Source organism: Nasonia vitripennis (genome assembly GCF_009193385.2).
Source record: "Nasonia vitripennis strain AsymCx chromosome 2 unlocalized genomic scaffold, Nvit_psr_1.1 chr2_random0004, whole genome shotgun sequence".
NCBI classification, from domain to species: domain Eukaryota; kingdom Metazoa; phylum Arthropoda; class Insecta; order Hymenoptera; family Pteromalidae; genus Nasonia; species Nasonia vitripennis.
In genome coordinates, this window is record NW_022279610.1 from 2,934,289 (window position 1) to 2,956,770 (window position 22,482).

General features: G+C 41.3%; 3 protein-coding genes across 4 annotated transcripts; all 3 read left to right on the forward strand.

Moving 5' to 3' along the window:
• Positions 1-2,992: 2,992 nt before the first annotated feature.
• LOC116416298 (dihydropteridine reductase-like) lies at positions 2,993-8,736 on the forward strand. Of its 2 annotated transcripts, XR_004226758.2 has the most exons (5): positions 2,993-7,408; positions 7,481-7,628; positions 7,781-8,009; positions 8,099-8,316; positions 8,385-8,736. XR_004226758.2 is itself a non-coding variant. In XM_031924024.1 (2 exons), exons 1-2 carry the CDS (start codon positions 7,344-7,346, stop codon positions 7,578-7,580), a joined length of 165 nt encoding a protein of 54 aa, XP_031779884.1. In that variant the 5' UTR covers positions 6,857-7,343; the 3' UTR covers positions 7,581-7,617. The 2 variants fall into 2 exon arrangements, 1 of the variants encoding a protein (XP_031779884.1); XM_031924024.1 differs by lacking the exons at positions 7,781-8,009; positions 8,099-8,316; positions 8,385-8,736 and having other exon boundaries at positions 6,857-7,408; positions 7,481-7,617.
• Positions 8,737-12,445: 3,709 nt separating this feature from the next.
• Positions 12,446-19,802, forward strand: LOC103317344. The gene is made up of 7 exons (XM_032601492.1): positions 12,446-16,103; positions 17,420-17,603; positions 17,817-18,183; positions 18,666-18,866; positions 18,997-19,057; positions 19,146-19,238; positions 19,510-19,802. Exons 1-7 carry the CDS (start codon positions 12,446-12,448, stop codon positions 19,800-19,802), a joined length of 4,857 nt encoding a protein of 1,618 aa, XP_032457383.1.
• On the forward strand, positions 17,278-22,276 carry LOC100118330. The gene is made up of 10 exons (XM_001602275.6): positions 17,278-17,614; positions 17,752-18,527; positions 18,602-18,974; positions 19,146-19,367; positions 19,510-20,051; positions 20,125-20,280; positions 20,403-20,743; positions 20,805-21,401; positions 21,482-21,747; positions 21,818-22,276. The coding sequence occupies exons 8-10, from the start codon at positions 20,826-20,828 to the stop codon at positions 22,224-22,226; spliced, it is 1,251 nt and encodes a 416-aa protein (XP_001602325.1). The 5' UTR covers positions 17,278-17,614; positions 17,752-18,527; positions 18,602-18,974; positions 19,146-19,367; positions 19,510-20,051; positions 20,125-20,280; positions 20,403-20,743; positions 20,805-20,825; the 3' UTR covers positions 22,227-22,276.
• The last annotated feature ends 206 nt before the right edge of the window (positions 22,277-22,482 follow it).

The window sequence follows — 22,482 nt, forward strand, 5'->3', positions numbered from 1 at the left end:
TAACCGACTAAATGAGTATGAAAAAAATTGGAAATTGTAATTTATTAGGACATGGCCCTCTGAAAAAAACAGATGACAATCAACTGATTATTAGTTAATAATCTGCTGGTAATTATGCCAACAAATTTTCAACCTTTAGTATATTTTTTCAAAGTTGTTTTAAATTAATAAAATTTATAAAATTCACATAATGAGGGCCAATACGTTTTTTCCATCAAGCTGATAACACCAAAACACTGTCTGTGAGCTACAAAATTTTTATTTTTTAATAACTTGATTTAAACAAATAATTTTTCAAATATTATAAGTTTTCTTAACAAAGCAATGCTTACTAAATATGTAGACTAACTTAAGATATAATTATTAAATAAATGAATATTTTTTATAACACATTTATTATGAATAAAATATCTCCCGCGAGTCATTAAAAATTCTCTTGTGTACATCTATATAAACAATCAGAAAATTAAGAAATATTACTTTTCTGTTCAATTGTGTACAAACATGTATAATTAAGTAGGTTCGCGTACATTCGCGTGCGTTCACGTACGTTTCCGTACGTTCACGTATACGTTCACGTACGTTAACGTACGTTCGCGTACACTTAACTACGCTAATGCACAAGCGAGTATCTTTTAGAATCGTAAAATTTTAGGTATAAAAATTGTTTTATCTCTGATAATGTATAAAGCTGTACATATTCGTATAAATGAGTATATTCGAGCAATTTTTCGTACGGTCACGTACGTTGGCATACGTTGGCGTACGTTTGCGTACGTTCTCGCACAGTTGCGTACGTTTGCGTACGGTTACGTATAATGCTGTATTAAATGTCCGAATTCCACCCAAAACGTACATAAATGTACGTCAACGTACACAAGTCTACAGTAATGTACCAAAATGTATCACAATCGTACGGTGATTTGCGTTATAATACTGTTGAAAATTTCCATACGGGATACTGACTAGATACTACCCTTATTAATCTCAGTAGTGACTTTATTTAAAGAAACGGTTTAAATAAGCACTTTGTTAAAAATTTGTATTATGGAGAGAATTCACTTTGATATTTTTTATCGCTGTGTTCACACGAGATCGTATCGAAAAAGAAGCAACGAAAAAATATGAGACTCAAAAAATATTAAATAAACAGCGATTTCCCGGATTTGTTGGAAAATTGTAATTAAAAACTTACGGCTCACAGCGATATTCAAAATATTGAGTCATGGCCATTTCGCCTAGATGACACTTCGCCCACCAATAAGGAGCAAGAATTTTTAAAAAATTCCCACCAATCAGAGATGCGTTCGAAAGAACAATTGAAGCTTGATCATGCCTTGAGATCTTACTTAGGCCATTGCTCAAGCCATAGCAGAAGTAATTACTCAAGAAATTAAGGAATAAAAAATTTAACATACCTATGTCCTAGAAATCACTGAAGCAATTTCTTGAGTTATTACTTTTCAAAATTTTTTCTAAATTTTCATTCAATGAGTAATTCTTTAAGTAAATGCTTGAGTAACTTCTTGAGTAATTTCTTAAAAAATTTTTCGGTAAAATCTTATTGAATCTCAGTAGTGACTTAAGCATTTACTTAAGCAATTGCTTAAGTAATTACTTTGAGTGTAAAATTCGCATTTCTTTCTTGAGCTAATATACAGAGGCGTATAGGAACGCACTCACATACATAGGAGAGATGCGAGTTCAATCTTTGCAAGAGTTCCGTAATCTCGCGTCATCGGCAGCCCACGAGCCGATATTTCGGACCATAACAGGACCTGCGTCAGGACTCTATTTACGGTGTTTTCTTCTGTTTTTCGTCCTCTATAAGCCTGCCTAGATCAGATTACTGAGAAAACGTGCCAAGGTATCGTGAACGCCCGATAAGCGAGCCACAGAAATACGCGGTTTTCGAGGTCCGGTACGGCATGATTTTTCGGGCCATAGCAGGGCTTGCACCAGGACTCACTGTATGCAAGGCTTTCTTTATTTTTTTTTCGTCCTGTTGAAGCCCGTGGAGGTCAGATTCTCGAGAAAATGTGCCAAGGTATCAAAATCGACCCGTTGTTAAGAGAACCCCAGCCGATCTCTCGGCTGTAGGATCCATTTGGTACTAAGCTCCGTGTACCGTACATCCTTGGCCGCAGTGGTCCAGTGCGCCGTGCTTGGACGAATGCACGGTCGTATATACATGCTTCTACGATACTGATACGAGAGAGAGGAAGAGATGAGAAGTATATATTATTTGGATTTATTCTCTTTGCACAATAATGAAAATATAAAAACAAGATTTGAAAGAAATTACAGGCAGTCGCAGCTCGAAAGCTCGCAGAAATTCGCATGAGTTTCGGAATCGCGTCCCCGGAAGCTCTCTCGCGCCTAAATTATTTATAACGCTATACGAGGCGCATTGCGAAAGGTGGAGGAGGTGTAGGCGTGTTGCTTTTTTCGCCGAAAAGTAAATGACGAGGTGCGGGGCTGCTCCGGGCGACGCGATGCTCCTCTCTCACTCTCTCGGTGCAGCACAATATGCGCGCTCTCGGTGTGCGACAGGTGTATAATTATGGTACCTGCATCAGCAACCAGCCGAGTGCTTAAGTACTTATGCCTCCAAGAGAGAGAAAGAGAAAGAGAGAACTCGAGTGCCGCTCAGTGTACAATACAAAGTACAATACACAGTGTACAAAGTTGCGGATAAATTGAATGCGTAAGAACACGTAAAAATTCTTTTTCTCTTTAATCTTCTTTCTGATCTGCTAAATTCTTCTTCTCGTTCTCGGATCCACTCCAAAAAGTCATAGCTTCAAAATTTTTGTTTAGGTACCATTCCTCAAACGCCTTTAATCGTAATTCTTGATACTTGGATTCGGCCTTTGCGCACCTTAATTCATACGCCATTATCGCCTCATCCGTTCGTGTATGTCTGCACGGACATTTTTTTTTTCTTTCAGCACCTAATAAATTATAATACAATAATATAATATTTATTTATTTTATAAGTTGAGTTTTATTAATACTTTCACCCCTTTGACCTACAAAATAGCATCATGACACACAATCTTTCATACACAAGATTATGTTAATTCAAATTTCGCGCGCAAATACACCCTAAGGTACGGCTCGGCATAATCCGAGTCCGAAAATCTGAGAGGTTATGTTTTGATCACTCTCTAGCAGTTTGCTTGCTTCTTATTTGATGTGAAAGTTAAGATTTGCCATTGATTAAGGTGCTGCAGTGAGAACAACATTTTTTTGTTTGCTGAACTAGGAGGAGAATTAACATACGATCCCTTGGAGAAAACAAGGATCGTTAATGAGACAGTTAATTTTCTAGTGGAAGAAAAATCACGCAGAGTGAAAAGTCAAGGGCTTGCTGTCTTTTTAATAAGTATCTGATGTGCATTACTGAGGCTCCACGTGTAGTTAAAAATTTATACGAGATTTGTGCACTTTGCCATACTAAAGTAAGAAGGAAAATCATTAGTGAAAAATGTAAGCATTGCAAAAAAATCCAAAATTTGCAGTAAATACATTATGAAGATTCAGGTAAATATTAGGTAGTCTATGGTAAGTCTAACATTATCTACAAGTCGCTCTGCCTGTTTAACATCTTTTTAATGTGTTTTCTCACTCGATTGAGTGATTTTTCGCAGCGAGAAGGATCCTCTTACCGGTTCGCACGCTAGCGCTAAAAAAACCACGGCTCACATAACCTCATCTCAACCACTGAACGACTGCTGACGGCGAAGATACACATGGCTTTTCCATCAGGAGGACATAACATCAGTGTTCAACATCGCTAAAAAGGAAAAAAAGGAAAATCACGTTTCTGTGATCATCAGCTCCAACTTCCACCGAACCGAGGTCTTCTTCAGAAATGTTTTGAGGTTAGAAACACATAGCTCTATCTCTCTCTAAAAAGCGCGAGATCAGTTGTCACCGTCGCTGCGCGTCTAGTACCAATTGTCGCCACCAGAGTGCAACACCATCGACTCTGGAAAAACGTTGGCACCTATGACTGATCGGCCATGGTAATTTTGGCGCGTGTCTCAAGAATCTGCTAGAACGGGAGTTTTGAAAATTGAAAAAGGAAGGAAGGTTCTTTCTTTTCTCTCGAAAATGTTGATAAGCATTACAAGCTGAAAAAACACATACGTCCTCACATGCCAAAATGGCGCCGGGCCGAAACAAGCCTCCTGACAAGTGTCGCAGTAATTTTGCATGTTGCAAACAAAAACCTGCAACAACAGCAGTGTGCGTGATCTGTGATGAGGCATATCACCTTAGCTGCCTTAAAAACAAGAATGAAAACTTTAAATTCATTGGTAATAACCTTATAGTATGCTCTGAACACAGTGATCGGAACATAACCTCAAAAATTGATGAGGATGTCCTGAGTGAGTCAGCATCACTTTTAATTGCACAGATTAAACTAAAAAAATCAGAAGATGTGAGGAATGACCTTCTGGCAGAAACTAGTAACAAGACTTCAAGACTTGCAAGAAACTGATTCCATAGATGAAAGTGATCTTGAACTGCTGAAAACGGAAAACATGCTGTTAAGGAGATTAGTTAGTGAATTAACTGAGAAAATTGACCTCCTAAAAGAAAAATTACAAAACACCAGAGGTAAAACTTACAACAATGTCCTTACATACTCAGATGCCATGAAGTACTCTAGACCAATCCATAAAAAAATTCCTAAAATATCCGTAAGAAAAAACAACAACAGTAATATAGATGTTATGAAGTCAGTTATTGAATGTCTAACAGCTGAAAAAAACATCCAAACAAAGAACATCTACGTAAATAAAAATGAAGAAGTCATTATAAGCTGTCTTAATGAGAATAGTGCGGTATTGACAGAGACAGTACTAAAGGAAAAACTAGAGGACCAATGTGATGTCATGAAAAATTAACTCAACAACCCGAAAATTAAGATAGTAGGTATAGATAATCACGCAAATATGGACATCAAGGATATTGAAAAGGACATAAACGAAAGGAACTTCAGTTATTTTGAAAAGGGAGAACAAGTCCTACACATGTATAAGAATAATTATAATAGCTTGAGTACGGTCATAATGGAAGTCCCAGCTGATATCTACAAGCATATAAGAGAAAATAATAACAAAGTTTTTGTTGGATATCAGCAATGCAAAGCCTATGATTTGGTTAACGTTTGCCCATGTTTCAAGTGCGGTAGATTTGGACACAGTGCCAGGAAATGCCAAAATGAGTTTCTGCGTTTGAAATGTTCCGGGAAGCATAATACGTGTAATTGTGATAAAGATTATGCTAAGTGCATTAACTGTCACTATAGTAACACAAAATATAAGTCAAAGTTAGACACGAAACATCATACTTATGACTCTAACTTGTGCAGCATCTTGAAAAAGAAAATTGACAGATATATTGACTCTATTGATTATCCGATAAAACCTACTCTACCTGAAACTGAATCGATCTATCACAGCATAGAATTGGCAAACAGGCGTAAAGTATCCACAGAGGCTAATAATGTCGTAGATAGTGAACAACAGGAAAATGACACTCCGCGCAATAAAACAAAGCCAAAAACTGAACACAACAGAAGACCAATCAGAAGACGTGATCCACAAATTCCACTGAACCATCTAAAACCGCAATCCTCTGCATTGTCACCAGCCAACAAGAGTGATAAAAACAAGATCAAGAAATAGGTAAAAATGGATATTTTTGATTATTTGGATAGGTTTCAAAATGAATCGATGCAAAAAGAACGGACATGTGGTAATATTGAAAATTTTATCAAAGCTATAAACAATAAGAAGGACTTTATCATGCATGTAAACATTCGTAGTATGAATGCAAATTTTGATAAGCTGAAAATTTTAATAGAAAGTTTAGCTATCAAACCAGCGATTGTGATATGTTCAGAAGCTTTTGAGCAAGTTAATTATAATTTCTATCAACTGAATGGTTCAGATTATGAATATAAAACTTATTATAACGAAAGTAGGATAAACAGGAATGATGGAGTCTTTGTTTTTGTCAATAGCAATCTAATCCAAAATACCAAAGTCATTGAAGCAGGGAGAATTAAAATAATAAATACTAGAATAACCTTAAATGATAAAAGCGGTCTTGAAATATCAGCCATGTATAAGTCACATGGGATACCGAAAACAGAATTTATACTAGATCTTAATAAGTACTTAATTTATAAAAAAATGTAAAGAATCACTTAGTCATAGATGATTTTAATATTGACCTGCTAGACTGTGATCATAATAGCCAAGATTTTCTATGTAACTTCCTTGATAAGGGATATATTCAGGGTTTTGTTGGTATTACAAAGCCAGCTATCGGTAGAGCTAAAGGATCATGTATCGACAACATTTTCATTAAATCTCACAACATTAACACAGCCGCATACAAGCTTAAGCATGATCTAACGGATCATTACCCGATTATCATAGCTGTAAATAAGCTAAAGACAGTAACTAAAGAACCGTATGTTTTCTTAAACTACAAAAAAATAATAAATAACGCTAATTCAAGAAACTGGGATGAAATTAGTTCGATACCTGATCCAAACTTGACTGTAGAAAAATTGTTAAATGAAATCAAGCAATGCGTAGAATTGTCAAAAACAACAAAAAAGGCTAATAGACAAAATGGTAGAAAAAACTGGATTACCGACGCAATAATAAGATCATGTGAAACCAAAGAATTTTTGTATAATTTGTGGCAACTAGATGTGCAGAATAAACAGCTTAAAATACAGTATAAAACCTATTCTAAAATCTTGGATAAGGTAATTACCGATTCCAAAATGAAATATGAATTGAATCTAGTGCAGAATAATTACAACAACCCAAAAAAACTATGGGAAAGAATAAATACAAAAATTAGTTAAATATACCTAATATATATGTGAATCTCTGTGAAACCAAAATCAACAGTTGATTTTCAAAATGTTATTAATCATTCAAAACACAGCGATAACTGGTAGGATCCTCATGGGGAAATCGGAGCTCTTCATATCATGAATCCATTGGAGAAAAGTTTGTCAGAGATGTTTTGGCTAATGTTGGTTTTGAAGAAACAAACCCGTCTTACTCTTGACGCGCGTCTTGTCCGTTACGGACGCGCATGCGCCACGCGAATAGTTTGGGCTCGTTCGCAGAGCGCGTACATATATTTAAACCGTGTAATTCGTAATTCGCGCAGGTCTCGTTTGTTTGAAATTGTCAGCCTCATTTTTAATAAAGTTTTTGCAATATTCAAATAATTGCATCTGCGTCAAACTTGCTGACTCCTTGGTTGCTAGCATCTTACCCATCACCTTAGATATTCCTATGAATCGCAAATGGATGCCAAAAGCTGATACTACAACGTGGACTCCTTTGGAATTCATTTCCGAGTAAGAATAATTCATAAAATAATAATACTTCTAAATGTAATTCGTCCAATAACGCTTTATGAAATTTTTCAGACTCTTTTGGAAATGGTCACAAAAACAAGAAAGACCCATCAATGGCAGTCTCTTACAGTTAGTAACCAAAGATAACAAGACAGAAGTTATTCCTGCCTAATTGACAAATTAAGATGCTCCAACGAAATCTCATGAAATGAAAGTAAAAGTGCGCATGACAATACTTACTTTTTATATTTTTTTTCCAAAAATCTGTATCAATACTTATGTAGACAAAGTCGATGAAAAGTTGCATTTGTATCGCATCGCCAGAATAATATATATACTAAACATAAATAAATACTTGTGAATCATTCATAGGTGCTCAAAAGAAGCAGGTCCTAGTGCAAATTATTGTAAAATTTTGGTAGAGAGGAAGGATATTGCACGTCAAGATGCATTAGAAGATAACTATGAATATTACGTGAACATACGTGAACAACTTGAAGTCTACAAAGTCTACAATTTGGCTGAATCTAGAGCATTGGAGAGCGTATTATAGAATATGATTGGCAGACTATATTATACGATTATTGAGGATGAAAAAAAGGTAATGATTTTAAATTATACCAACCTTCAGCCACACGATTTTGCTTCTGCTAATTCATAAGACCTGCCGCTGTTAAATCTATTTTTGAGGCTCCTCCCAAGACTGCCATCGAGGCTGCTGTACCGGCTGCTGTACCAGCTACAATCGGATCTGTTATTAGAGCTCTTTTTGGGACTCCTGCAACTGAGATCGAGGCTGTGGTGGAGGCTAGTGTACCAGCTGCAATTGGAACTCCAAGAGATGTTTATATATTGATGTGTTTGTTAAAGTTCAACGCGATCATACACAATTAAATACTTTGCATCAGGTAATGAACTTTGATATTTCACAATTTAACTTTATGAATAAATAGACACTTTTATTTTCAAAATATAGGTCAATGGAGCTATAGATAGCTTAGTTATTGGCCTTCGCAATGATCCTAATGGAACAAGGCAGCGCTGACCATCTTTTATGAATGCATGTTCAACGCAAGGCATGGGATACTAACAAAACTTTTGAAATAGCCATCTTAGGGTGCACCTTCGATGATTAGAAAAAAATCAAGAAGAGACTGCAAGATGCAGACTTCTGATGTTAGATTTTTAATGAGAAAACGTTACATGATTAATCAAAATACTTCCGAATACAGAATTTTTTTATTTGTACAACATACATCATAATCTATTAGCTTGGTTTCATTCAAAGAATGTCAAATAAATTTTCTAAAATAAATGCAATTACCAAATACTTTTGCCTCCACTTTTGCTCCAGCTCGTTGGATGAAGACAGTAGGAGTCAATTGTTTATTGTATAAACCAAAAAATGGAGCAGCTGCACGAGCTGTTCCTGGAATACGTAGCTTTCATCACGATGGGTATAATTATGGCACGAAAAATCTACCAAAAAATACCAATAAATGTTATATTGGATTTTTAAGGATTCAAATAGCCGCGCTATAGTTCGCGTGATCTCGTCACGTGACTGCAAGGTTATTTCTTAAAGGTGCATAATTGTACAAATATAAATCGTAAAATTTAATACTATTAATAAATCCAATTATGATTTATTTTGTATAGGATAGAGGGAAAATAGGGTATAATTATATTTGCATACATCAGGGGGGGTAATATCGGCACAATAAATATCATGGCATACTATGTGTGTGTGTGTGTGTGTGTGTGTGTGTCTATATATATATATATATATATATATATATACTAGTGGGGCTCCGCCCCCCTGCTCGCTTCGCTCGCCAACCCCCTATTGTAGTTTCTGTGTGATTTTATCTGTGTGGTTCTCTTGGAACTGATACTTCTTACCTTAACCTAAACCTTAATTCTATTTAATATTATCCAATTTAAATCTATCATAATATGTTATAAATTTGTATTTAATTGGACTGTTAATGCGGCCTTATTTTACTACGCAATAGCGTTGTGAAAGTATGACGGTCTCAAGCCCGATAACGCAGAGAGCAGTCATGTTATTTGGTGGGGGGTGGTGGAGGGGCCAGGCGGGGGGGGTGGTGGAGGGGCGATGGGGGGGGGGGGGGGGGGGGGGGGGTATGGGGGGGCGGTGGGGGGGGGGGGTTTGTGATTTTCGAAAATAACAGAAAAATGAAAGAATTTTACGTGTTTTGGTGGGGGGGCCAAGGTGGGGGGGTGGTGGAGGGGTGGTGGGGGGGGGGGTGGAGGGGTGGTGGGGGGGAGTCTTGCCAAAATGACTATATAATATAGGAAGATATATATATATATATATATATATATATATATATATATATGCGTGTGCGAGTATTTCTGCTCCTGGTCCTGGCTGTGCTGTCGGCTGCACGCTGTGCGCCGTGCCGTACGCACACGGGTTTTGCATAAATATATTAAGTTTAAAGTTGATTTTTCTAAGAGTTCGCTATTGAAATTTAGAGTAGAAGCTCATAAAAGAGGTACTGAGGTGATGCTCAAATTACTTTTACAAAAAAGTATACTTGATATATCTTGGTAATTACCTTGATGTTCCGTCGAGACCCGAGGTGTAAGTTCCGCCGTGAAAACGGTGTCGAGCGAACTCAGCGAGGTCGACGTAGAGCATGTGGCTCCATCTCCCGTGCTCGAGTTGAACAAGCGGAGTCGCGACTTGCCGTGCTCGCCGGCAGCGCCGCCGGCCTCGTGTCGCGCGCGGCCGGACGAGCGCCGAGTCAGTTGACGATAAGACGCCAAGCTTGACAGCTCGTGCAGTCAAGCTAGCGAATGATCGAACGACACTTTTGGCTCTTGCGAACCCGTCCGTACGTCCATCGAGTGTTTCTGGTGCTGGTGCTTGTGCTACTCTCTCTCTCTCTATCTCTCTCTCTCTCATTCTCTCTAAATCTCTCTAAATCTCGCTCCTTTGTCTCTTTCGCTGCCTGCTACTCGCGTTCGGCTCGCGCCCGGTTCCGCGAATCGTATCTCGCGCGCGTCGAAACGTGCAAGTCGGTAGAACTGCGCTACCGACTTGAGTCAGTGGAACTGCGCCACGGACACGAAGCGAAGATTCTCTCTGAGAATCGCACGAACACGACACACACACGAACACGACACACGTTCTTCTTTTTCTTCGCAGCTTGTAAGAACTTCGAGAGGGGTTTTATGCCTCACGGCTTTCCCCTCTCAATTTGAGCGTGATTAAATATTCTCGATTTTCGCTCAATCGACTTCTTTATTTCTCCCACACCTCACTCCTTGCGAACTCGAACACACACACACAAAAAGCGGGAATATTCGCCTCAGAATATTTCGCGCGCGACAATTCATGGTGCCTCCTGTGAGGTGTGGATCGACAGTTCGGCCAGTCAGCTAAGGACAAAGGGTTCATCAAGGTTCCCCAGGTCATCGCATAGACGTCTTCCCCTGGGGTCACCTCTCCAGCTGCCGCTTCAAGGTCAACGCATTGTCAACGCAACAGAAAAGATAAGTAGCGTTTATCTTTTTCAAAGTGACTCTACGCGTGTGTGAATTTCGAACACAGCGCGGCGTTTGTTTGACTTCGCGCGTAAACACGAGATCGCGCGTTGCGGTGAGCGGCAAACCGTTGTTGTGCCGGACGAGCGAATTCCGAGAATCTGAGCGCGTCGAGACACGTGCTCGCGCTTCAGTCCGTATAAGGGATTTCGGTATTTATTATTTAGCGTGCGTATTCACTGACTACTAGGCAACATGGACGCTTTAGTGGTACAGTGGAACAACCAGACCGAGCAACTTAGGGATTTATTGACAGACCTGTCGATAGTTATTAAGTCGAAATCTGCTGTTCTTCACGAGTGTAAAGCGCGCATGGAGGAAATCGTCATGCACTACAAGACTCTCGGTAACTTATTCTATAAATTAGATGCAGTCCACAAGGAAGCCGAGAGGGAGAAGTTCAATGACTTGAAGAATTTCTACTTCAAGGTAACCGCGTACATCCGATCCGCCGAGGATAAGCAGAGCAAGACTCTCGGTAGCGATACTACCGTTCCGTTAGGGCATTCGACTCTTCTAGACATCTCTCGATTTTCTGGGTTGCCGACGATTGACTTGCCGAAGTTTGATGGTCGTCTAGAAAAATGGAACGCGTTCAAAACGACTTTCAGGAACGAGATGGTGCGATTGAATATCGACAACATCACAGCGTTCCACTATCTAAAAAAGTCGTTAGTCGGAGCAGCCGCTAATTCGCTCCACATCTTGGATCCAAGCGATGGCAGCTACGATGAAGCCTGGCGACTTTTGGGCACGCAGTACGAGCACGTTCGGCTCATTGCTGCTTCTCACATTGACGCAATTTTATATTATCCTGTCATCACGGAGGTCTCCCATCGATCGCTAAAGGACATGGAAACTTCGGTCCGGCAGCATCTGGCTGACTTAAAATCTCTCAAGGTCGTTCCTTCCGATTACTTCGTGATCCGCACTCTCGAACGAGCATTGCCCACTAACATCAAGGACAAATGGATCAAAAGGATGTCCATCGATGCAATTCCCGATCTCGAGTCGTTTTTCAGATTTTTGCAGGAAACTAGCAATTATCTATATGCCCAGGAAGGGGAATCCAAGGACGCCAAGGCTTCAGCCAAGCGGACTGTGGCGCAGAGCGAGAAAGGGACCAAGTTCCGGCGGGGTAACGAGCAAGCTCGAGCGCTTGTAACGAGCTCGTCCATTTCCTGCTACTATTGTAGCGGCGAACACACGATCTATCGGTGTTCGTCGTTTGCTGCGTTGTCCGTCCAGCAACGATGGGATGCTGTGAGGACGAAAAAACTATGTAGGAAGTGCTTGCGAACGCACGAAGGCAAATGCGAATCCCGCAATTGCAAAAAATGCGACAAGGATCACAATACGCTCTTGCACGAGGAACGAAAGACAGATTCCTCAGGCAAGAAGCCGTGACTAGGCGTAGGAGTCCTTAGCACCGTGTCCAGGGCTCTCCAGTCTCAGCTCATGATGAGTGCTGTTGTTTTGATTAGAGATGCCGATGGGGCGTACATAGAGGCTCGCGCGCTCCTGGACACGTGTGCAAATGCGAACTTTATGACCGCGGATTTAGCTAAACGATTGCGTCTCCCTACTAGGCCTTGCTCGATTCCGATCGGAGCAATTAACGACTTGCGAACTACCACGAAACATTGCGTCGATGCCCAATTTAAAGCGTTACATTCGGACTTTAATAAGCGTTTAACTTTCCTCACCGTTCCCAACATAACTAGCGTCACTCCGGAGGAACCGTTTCCTCGCGATTCGATCAGGCTACCCAAGAACATCAGGTTAGCGGACCCTCAATTCCATCTCCCTCGACAAGTCGACATTTTAATTGGTTCTGGAGCAACGTTGTCCATGCTTTCTATAGGTCAAGTTAACTTGTCTAGGGAAGGAAGCGAGTTATATCTTCAGAAGACTCAGCTAGGATGGGTGATCGTTGGTGGTATTGACACCGACAAGATTTCAACGGTGTCGTGTCATCTTTCTCAGTTAGAAAAGCAGCTGGTTCAATTTTGGTCTCTGGAAAAATGCTCCAGTCCGGTTGAGCAGGCTGACGACAGGTTAGAATGCGAGAAGTGGTATGTCGACACCACGGTTCGACTGTCTGACGGACGGTACATGGTGAGATTGCCGTTTCGGAAAAAGGACCCGGTACTAGGGGACTCGAGGGCGCAAGCTCTCAAGCGGTTCCGGGGATTGGAACGGCGATGCAGCCGTTCGTCCGGCATGATGGAAGAATTCAGTCGTGTCTTTCAGGAATATCTCGATTTGGGTCATATGTCTTTGGTGGTCGACGAGAATGACTCGGAATATTATCTTCCATTCTTGATTGTCGTTAAGATTTTGAGCCTTACTACCAAGTTTCGAGTCGTTTTCGACGCATCCGCTAAGTCGTCGTTAGGTGTGTCTTTAAACGATCTGTTGTACGTTGGACCTACGATTCAGGACAAACTTTACGTTCATCTAGTAAGGTTTCGATCGCATAGGTACGTTCTCACTGCTGACATTGAAAAGATGTATCGGCAGATACTTATCCATCCCGAGGATCGCCGATACCAACGCATTTTCTGGTATCGCGACGGGAAACTACAGGTGTACGAGTTGAACACAGTTACGTTTGGCGTATCTTCTGCTCCATATTTAGCGATTCGAACTATTCATAGGCTCGCGGACGACGAAAGCGCGCAATACCCCCGAGCGGCCGAGATTCTCAAGAGGGATATGTATGTAGATGATCTGCTGACAGGCTCAGATTCTTTAGATGAGATTTTGAAGGCGCGTGATGAGATAATCACCGTCTTAAAGCATGGTGGATTTAACATCCGGCAATGGGCTTCTAACCATAACCATGCATTAGATAATTTAGATGAGAAGGTTCTGAGCTTGGCACCAGATGGCGAGGACGCGGTTTTAAAAACATTAGGCGTTTCCTGGGCCTCTAAACGCGACGAATTGGCTATCGTAGTCAAGCCCGTAGAAATCCCCCCTAACGTAACTAAACGCGTAATCTTGTCGGAGATTGCGAAGATTTTCGACCCAGTAGGTTTAGTAGGACCGGTAGGTTTGCACGCGAAGTGGATCATGCAGGAATGTTGGAAGGAGAAAGTTTCTTGGGACGAATCAGTTCCACAGAGTTTGTTTACGCTTTGGATGGACTTCGCGAGTCAGTTGTCGTCTCTCTCCAGCGTTTCTGCACCACGCCATGTAGTTTGCGTTAATCCCTCGCGCATAGAAATTCACGGTTTCAGCGATGCGAGCAAAAAGGGCTACGGCGCTTGCCTGTACGCTAGGTCCACCGATAAAGACGAAAAGATCACTGTACGATTGATCTGCTCCAAATCTAGAGTCGCCCCTTTGAAAGAGCAGACTATTCCCCGTTTAGAATTATGCGGAGCCGTGATCCTTGTAAGACTTCTTTTAGAAACTCTTCCAGCTTTAGAATTTTCCATTGACCGGATCGTTTTATGGTCCGATTCCACTATAGTCTTACATTGGTTACGGAAATCCCCGCAAGATTTGAAGCTATTCGAAGCTAATAGAGTACGCGAAATTCAAGAATTAGGAGAGCGCGCCAGTTGGCGATACGTCCCTACCCAACACAACCCAGCTGACGCTTTATCCCGCGGGCAACTCCCGAAAGAATTCCTGCGAAACGAAACGTGGTTTACCGGGCCCACCTGGCTACGGCAAACGGAGGCTTCATGGCCCGCGAACATCGTCGAATCGTCTCCGGATATACCCGGATTGAAAAAAGGAGTCTGTCTCTTCGTCGACAGTGCTAAGGATCGCATGTTCCTATCGCGTTTTTCTAAGCACCGCATGATGCTTAATGTCGTTGCAATATGCTTACGATGGCTTCCTTCGGGCCGACAGTACCGAGGAGAACCCATCACGGTCGCGGAGAAACGCGATGCTGAAACCCGCGTGTTTCGAAGCATTCAGCAGGACGCGTTTTCCGATTCAATTGCATGCTTGACGAAGGGTATTCAGGTGAAGGGGTCGCATATTGCGGCACTTAACCCGTGTTTGGACGCGAATGGAGTTGTACGTGTGGGAGGACGTCTGAAGAATGCAGATATCCCTATAGCTAGTAAGCACCCCATACTATTGCCTTCAAGGAATCATGTCACGGACTTGATCATCCGTGAAGCTCACGAGTCGAACTACCACTCCGGTGTTCAAAGCACTCTTTTCTATTTGCGACAACGTTTTTGGTTGATTGACGCAAAAAATCAGGTTCGTCATGTCATCCGCGAGTGTGTCACGTGTATTAGACACAAGCCCCCTCCAATTCACTGCAAGATGGCAGATCTCCCGACCGCTAGGGTCACCGAATCTCACGTTTTTTCTCACGTAGGCGTAGATTTCTTTGGTCCCCTTTCCATTAAAGAGAAAAAGCGATATAATCGTACAGCCCTCAAGGCGTATGGGTGCGTTTTCGTATGCATGGCCACAAAAGCGGTGACCATAGAGATAACCAGCGATTTGACCACCGAAGGTTTCCTAGGCGCGTTCGCTAGATTCGTAGGACGTAGAGGTATTCCCCAGCATGTATACTCCGACAACGGGACCAATTTCGTTGGGGCCAACAACCAGCTTAGGGAACTTTTCGCACTCCTCAATTCAGAAGAGTTCAAATCTAAGGTGAATGCCAAAGCTCTTTCGTTAGATATTCAATGGCATTTTAACCCGCCCTTATCTCCGCATTTTGGTGGTCTATGGGAGGCCGCGGTAAAATCATTTAAGCATCATCTCAAACGCGTAGTGGGTGGGCAACTTCTCACATTCGAAGAGCTCTATACTCTCGTGATAGAGATAGAAGCAATTTTAAATTCTCGACCCCTCTGGTCAATCTCTGCCGACCCCAATGACCCAATAGCGTTAACCCCAGCTCATATTCTGATAGGTAGGCCTATTACAGTTCTGCCAAGCGCTGATTTAACATCTATTCCAGATAATCGACTGTCCATTTGGAAGTTCATCACCAAAGCCCGACAGGACTTCTGGAAGCGGTGGCATTTGGAATATCTCCACGAGCTCCAGCAGCGTCAAAAATGGCATGACTCTACTGGAGAACTACGGAAAGGAATGGTCGTCATCCTCATCGATAAAAATCAGCCTTGTACGCAGTGGCAGCCTGGCAGTCGTTCAAGAGGTGCACCCGGGAACCGACGGACTCGCTCGAGTCGCCACCGTTAGAACTTCACGAGGGACTCTGAAGCGGAACATCACTCAGCTGTGCCCTCTTCCCACGTCTTCAACGAAAGAAGCTGAATGAATTATATATATTTACACTCACATACATACGCACTCAATCACATGTACAACCGTCGAATGTACACCCTCTCGAACGATGATTTCGTTTGCTCGTGTTACTCGCAACGGGGGGAGAATGTTCCGTCGAGACCCGAGGTGTAAGTTCCGCCGTGAAAACGGTGTCGAGCGAACTCAGCGAGGTCGACGTAGAGCATGTGGCTCCATCTCCCGTGCTCGAGTTGAACAAGCGGAGTCGCGACTTGCCGCGCTCGCCGGCAGCGCCGCCGGCCTCGTGTCGCGCGCGGCCGGACGAGCGCCGAGTCAGTTGACGATAAGACGCCAAGCTTGACAGCTCGTGCAGTCAAGCTAGCGAATGATCGAACGACACTTTTGGCTCTTGCGAACCCGTCCGTACGTCCATCGAGTGTTTCTGGTGCTGGTGCTTGTGCTACTCTCTCTCTCTATCTCTCTCTCTCTCATTCTCTCTAAATCTCTCTAAATCTCGCTCCTTTGTCTCTTTCGCTGCCTGCTACTCGCGTTCGGCTCGCGCCCGGTTCCGCGAATCGTATCTCGCGCGCGTCGAAACGTGCAAGTCGGTAGAACTGCGCTACCGACTTGAGTCAGTGGAACTGCGCCACGGACACGAAGCGAAGATTCTCTCTGAGAATCGCACGAACACGACACACACACGAACACGACACACGTTCTTCTTTTTCTTCGCAGCTTGTAAGAACTTCGAGAGGGGTTTTATGCCTCACGGCTTTCCCCTCTCAATTTGAGCGTGATTAAATATTCTCGATTTTCGCTCAATCGACTTCTTTATTTCTCCCACACCTCACTCCTTGCGAACTCGAACACACACACAAAAAAAGCGGGAATATTCGCCTCAGAATATTTCGCGCGCGACAATTCACTTGATATACCTTGGTTTTTTGTGTTTTTGGTTATGTTTGGCTGTATTATTGTCTACACGCTGTGCTGCTTATTACGCAGTTCACACGGTTATTTGCTGAATATTTAATTTGGAGTAGTAGCCCTGTATCAGTACATAGCTGATTTTTTAAACAGTGTTCGTTTCAAGGACTAACTGATATTTCACACGGAGCAACTATAGTTCAAGCTTCTTCAATATAGAAGCTCAAAGAATAATTCTATCTTTAATATCAGATTTAATTTTCACAGGTATGGGTATATCAAGGCAGATTGCAAGGCCAAGATATATCAATGCAAATGACGAACTTGAAAGCATACAATTGTTAGAACCACACACATGCTTAAAAAGCTTGAGAAAAAAGTCGTCAGACAGTTATGTAAAAATGCTGCTTCATCTGGATGTGCTACCGAACCAAGGAAGATTTTTGATCAGGTGTGCGATGAGTAAGTACTTAATGAGTAAATACTTGTAATTTACGTTATGTACTATTAAGATGACCTACGCACTTCTTAAGTTGAAGTTGAAAATAACATTTTTTGTATTATTATTAAAATTTTACTGTCTCTGTTGAACTTTCCAGTTAAAGGACTATGGGAAATTGTTATCGCACATAGAAATATATTGCATACAAAACATATGTTGCAGTCATCCTGACATAGCCGGAAGTACTTCTTTCAAAATCGTCCAGAAATCTATTCAACGAGCAAAGAATACTCCTAATGCAGTTAGTGGCATTAAAAACAAATACAACTCTATTGAAGATTTCGCCAGAGACCTTGAAACTAATCCAAGGCTTTTAGTACGAGTAGGAAAAGAAAGGGAGACAACTATCTTTGCAGCATTAATTAAAACGTCTTCATCCAAAACTCATCATTTAATAATATATGATGAAGAATTATTGAAGGAATTCGACAATGAAAATGATATGTTTATAGACAGTACATTTAGATCAGCACCGGATATAAAAGGAGTTAAGCAAGTGCTTACAGTAATGTGCAAAAATTATAACACAGTGAGATATGTTTTTTGTAATTATTTTCAATAAAATTTATTAAAATTGTCTGCCTATGTAAAAGTAAAATAACACTGTACTATGGCTATGTTCTGTAACAAGAATCAATAGTGCGGTGAACTATATGATAATAAGTCTTTTGTTAGGTTGTTCCGTGTGTTTGGGTTTTGATGAGCAGACGTACCACTATAGCTTACTAGTCTATTTGGACTCATATCAAGGAGAAATTTCCTCATTTTCAGCCAAAAAGAGCGAATTGCGACTTTGAAAAGGGGGAGATTAGGTCATTAAGAGAATCGTTTATTGGAATACGAGTAAGAGGGTATTATTTTCACTTTTGCTAAGTAGGTATTCTCATATTTAAAAAATCTCATTCATTACTAAAATTATTTGTCTAAAAATAATAAGCGTGTTTTAGGCTATTGTGAGAAGAGCTAAATCCAAAGAATATAGCCTATTTTTAAAAAAAAGATAATGCTAAGCTAAATCCAAATGGTCATGAAGTGATCAAGAAAATTATTTTAATTGCTCTTCTTCCTCCGCATCAAATTCCTGAAGCTATAGACATCATAAGGAAAATAATTGAAAAGCATTTCAAAGACAACGCAAAAAGTTTAAAAAAATGGAAAAAATTTGTTGTTTACTACATTCAGAATGAATGGATCAAGAAGGTGACTCCCAAAGTATTTTCAGATTTCAATATGGTTGATAGAACCAATAATTTTTTGGAATCGTACCATCGCACAATCAATGAGATAATGAGGTCCAACCCACTGTCTCATATTATTTTCGTAAGTTTTTTATATACTATAGTGCAAAAAACTTAATCCTCACACAAGTTTGTCGCTCAAGCAAAGTGAAAGTGATCAATCGAGTATGTGGAATTATCTATTGCACATATATTTTATGTTGACCATTGTTTCTTAAAAAATACATCTTTTATATGTAAAACGAATTTACAGAATCTTTAATAAAGATCAAGGATAGAGCCATTGTTGATTTACAGCGAGAAAAAAAGAAGCTGGAAACTACAGTAATGCCAGAACTGCAAACGCGTTTACGCGATGAAACCATACGCATAGCCTGGCTGTAAATGTAGTCCGACTCACCATGGTCTGTAGAAAAATTTCTAAATGAATTAGCAGGGTACAAAGATAACAAAATATTAGACCAGATTGAACAAAGTAACTATGAATTCTTACTAATTCTTACTTGTGCACATGTATATATATATATATATATATATATATATATATATATATATATATATACGTTGCTTGTTTACTATTTTTATTAAATAATTTATTTATGATACTTTTGTTTCAGATGATGAAATGATGGGTGAGACGGAAACTGAAGAAGAAATTGATGATTCTGATGACGAGGATGAAGAGGTCGATTTTGAAGAATTTACTTACGACAGTAGTGAAGATTTGAGTATGAAGGAATTTAATTTTGACGCAGATAAGAAAACTATTAAAGTTATTGAGCAAAAGGAAGAAAGTATAATTCAGAGTCAAGTCAAAGGAGAAAAAGAAAAACAACGGGTCAAAAAGACAGATACTAAGAAGAAGATTACAAAAAGAAAGATAAATGTCAAACAAGAAAAGCCTTTATGATCAAAAAAGGTGTATAAAAAAAAAAACGACTCCGATTTCGCTTATTTTTGAATAGTTGCGAAGCTTTTTGGAGCGAAAGGAGTGGAAGAGCTTTCGAACAATCATGACAAACGATCCACATCTTGACCTTGAAGCCCATAAGACTGGGTTCCAACCCACTCGATTGACTTTTTTTTTATTCTAGAGTTATTTGGCACGATGTGCAGTCTTAAAATTCATTTATTTGTTAGGAAATAAGTATCCTGAAACGTACGTAATTTATTCCTAACTTGAATATGAAATGAAGTAGTATTCATCTAACTCGTTGTCTCGAACATTTTAGTGTTATTTCTGGGAGAAAAGATCCGCGCCCCTACCCTTTTGGAGCGAGCGACTGGTTGTATGCGGAAAGAGAAGCCACCTGACCCGCAGGTGCAGAGTCTCACTCCCCCGACGCCTGTGCATCTACAGCCGGAGAGCTGTTTTACATATAACTATGGTATGGGGACAATCTATAGCTGGGGCATTTTTTATTGGTTTTGTCTATCGCTGCTTATAGCTGCTGTATGTTGTGCGAGCTGTAAAAGAGATGGACTGAAATAGTAGTATTTTCAATTACAGATAAGTGCACCATGAGTACAGCTGGCTCATTCAGTCCATTCTCTGTGGAGTCCCCACTGATGGATACCTGCGAAAACTTAAAGTAAATATATTTATGCAAAAACCTGTCCACTGAATAGGTCATCCGCATCATTGGCAATCCCATTGACCAGAATGCAATATATGCGATATGTTATCTGCAATCCTGCGAAGCTGCGACGTATAAAAGAGGATCTTGATCTTGAACCGCAGCTCTTTTGGTCCTGAACGCGCGCACGCGACGATGATATAGAGTGAAACTTCAAATCGTTTGGTGTGGAATTCGTCTGGTGCTTGTAGTGTCACTTTTGGTCTGGATTTTGGTGAGCAATAAAAAAACTTGAATTTAATTTTTAGCGTAAGTTTAAATGTTGAATCTTTTAGCTGTCGGCAACAACAAGCAAAATGAGGAATCCTCAGAGCGAGAAGATCTTGGACGACCAGGAGTGCTTCGAGATAGTGCGCAAAAAGCTCAGCCAAGAGTCGATGGACCATTACAAGCTGGTCAACTACGAGGTGGTAGCTCTATCCTCGTGCAGCGGCTTCATGGGCCAGTACTTCAAGTTGAAAGCTACGGTGGCCTCGCCGCTGGACACCCGCAAAATCGAATTTTTCACGAAGCTTCCTCCGAGCAGCGACAGTCCCCAGCACGATTTCAACGTCGAGATGGGCAGCTTCCGCAAGGAAGTCGATCTCTACACCACCGTCTTCCCCGAAGTGCTGTCCGGTCTCGACAAGAGGTGCCTACCAGAGTGTTTCCTCAGCCTAGACGACGCGGTGATTGTGCTGGAGGACATGGCGCACAGTGGCTTCGTTATGACTGACAAATACGTGCCTTTCGACTACGAGCACTGCGCCGTGATGATGAGGACCCTCGACAAGTTTCACGCCAAGAGCATGATATTCGAAGAGCTGGCCAAGAAGAGCCTGCACGACGAGTTCTCGCACTGCTTGCACGAGATACTGTGTCCGCTCAAGTGGGTAATACATCTTTTATTTTCGTCTCTTTTCGTCTCCTCGACCGAAATTATGAAATATATTCTTGATCGTCTCGAACTCAGCAACCCGCAACCAAGATGTTCGCCGCAGCCGTGAAGGGCTCGATCTCGATGGTAGACCTGCTGACCGAGTTGAGCGAGGAGCAAAAGCAGACTTACAAGGGAAAGATCGCGAACTTGTCAGTGAATCACGCGAACAAACTGCTGCCCTCGAGCAAATACAGAAACGTGCTCTGCCACAGTGATCTCTGGGCGAATAACATCCTTTTCAAGTACAACTCCGAAGTGAAACCCGTATTTTGCTGCCTCATCGACTTCCAGCTTGCGAGGTAGGTACCTACGTGACTTGGATGAAACAAAATCCCACAAATCTTTACACGAGCGTAATTTCCGAAATAGGTACGACCCACCGGTGCACGACATAATGTGCTTCCTGCAGTTCTCGACGACGCGTCAGTTGCGCGCGGATCACCTGGACGACTTGCTGCGCATCTACCGCGAGAGCGTGACAGCGTCGTTGGCCGAATCTTTGCTCGACGCCCAGAAAGTCTTCCCTTGGGAGGAGCTGGAGGCTTTGGCAGCGGAGCTGCGCACGATGTGCATGGTGCACGGTATCCTCAACGTGCCGATCATGCTGCTGGACGAGGCTGCCGTGAGCAAGTACTTTGTGCTCGAGCCCCAGCGGCTCGAGGAGTTGCTCTACGTTGACAGGACGCCGCTTGTCTATGGACAGTACGAAGAGGTGCCGGCGTATAGAGAGCGCATGCGAGACGCCTTGCTCGAACTTCATGATCGTGTGTGCGCCTAGATGCTGGAGGTGACGATCGATTTTCTTTTTTCGAACTATGATTGAGGTACAAAAAAAGAGATCAGGAGTGATTACTTATAGAATGCTGTTGTCGACTGACAATTAAAAATAAAAATACTGTGTGATTTTTACTATACTAGAAAAATAGAAACGTTAAAGAGAAAAATACTTTGAAAAAACCTGTACAAAAGTAATAAAGTGAATAAGAAATCATAAGAACTATAATTTTCTAGAAATAAACCTTGATTTTAGAAAT

Coding starts and splice junctions, on each gene's coding strand:
- LOC100118330 (XM_001602275.6), top strand. CDS start 20,826: ATGAGGAATCCTCAGAGCGAGAAGATCTTGGACGACCAGGAGTGCTTC. Junction 21,402..21,481: donor TACTGTGTCCGCTCAAGTGG/GTAATACATCTT, acceptor TCTCGAACTCAG/CAACCCGCAACCAAGATGTT. Junction 21,748..21,817: donor ATCGACTTCCAGCTTGCGAG/GTAGGTACCTAC, acceptor TTTCCGAAATAG/GTACGACCCACCGGTGCACG.
- LOC103317344 (XM_032601492.1), top strand. CDS start 12,446: ATGAGTGCTGTTGTTTTGATTAGAGATGCCGATGGGGCGTACATAGAG. Junction 18,184..18,665: donor TGTGCAAAAATTATAACACA/GTGAGATATGTT, acceptor GATAATGCTAAG/CTAAATCCAAATGGTCATGA. Junction 19,239..19,509: donor AATGCCAGAACTGCAAACGC/GTTTACGCGATG, acceptor CTTTTGTTTCAG/ATGATGAAATGATGGGTGAG.
- LOC116416298 (XM_031924024.1), top strand. CDS start 7,344: ATGAATCGCAAATGGATGCCAAAAGCTGATACTACAACGTGGACTCCT. Junction 7,409..7,480: donor CCTTTGGAATTCATTTCCGA/GTAAGAATAATT, acceptor GAAATTTTTCAG/ACTCTTTTGGAAATGGTCAC.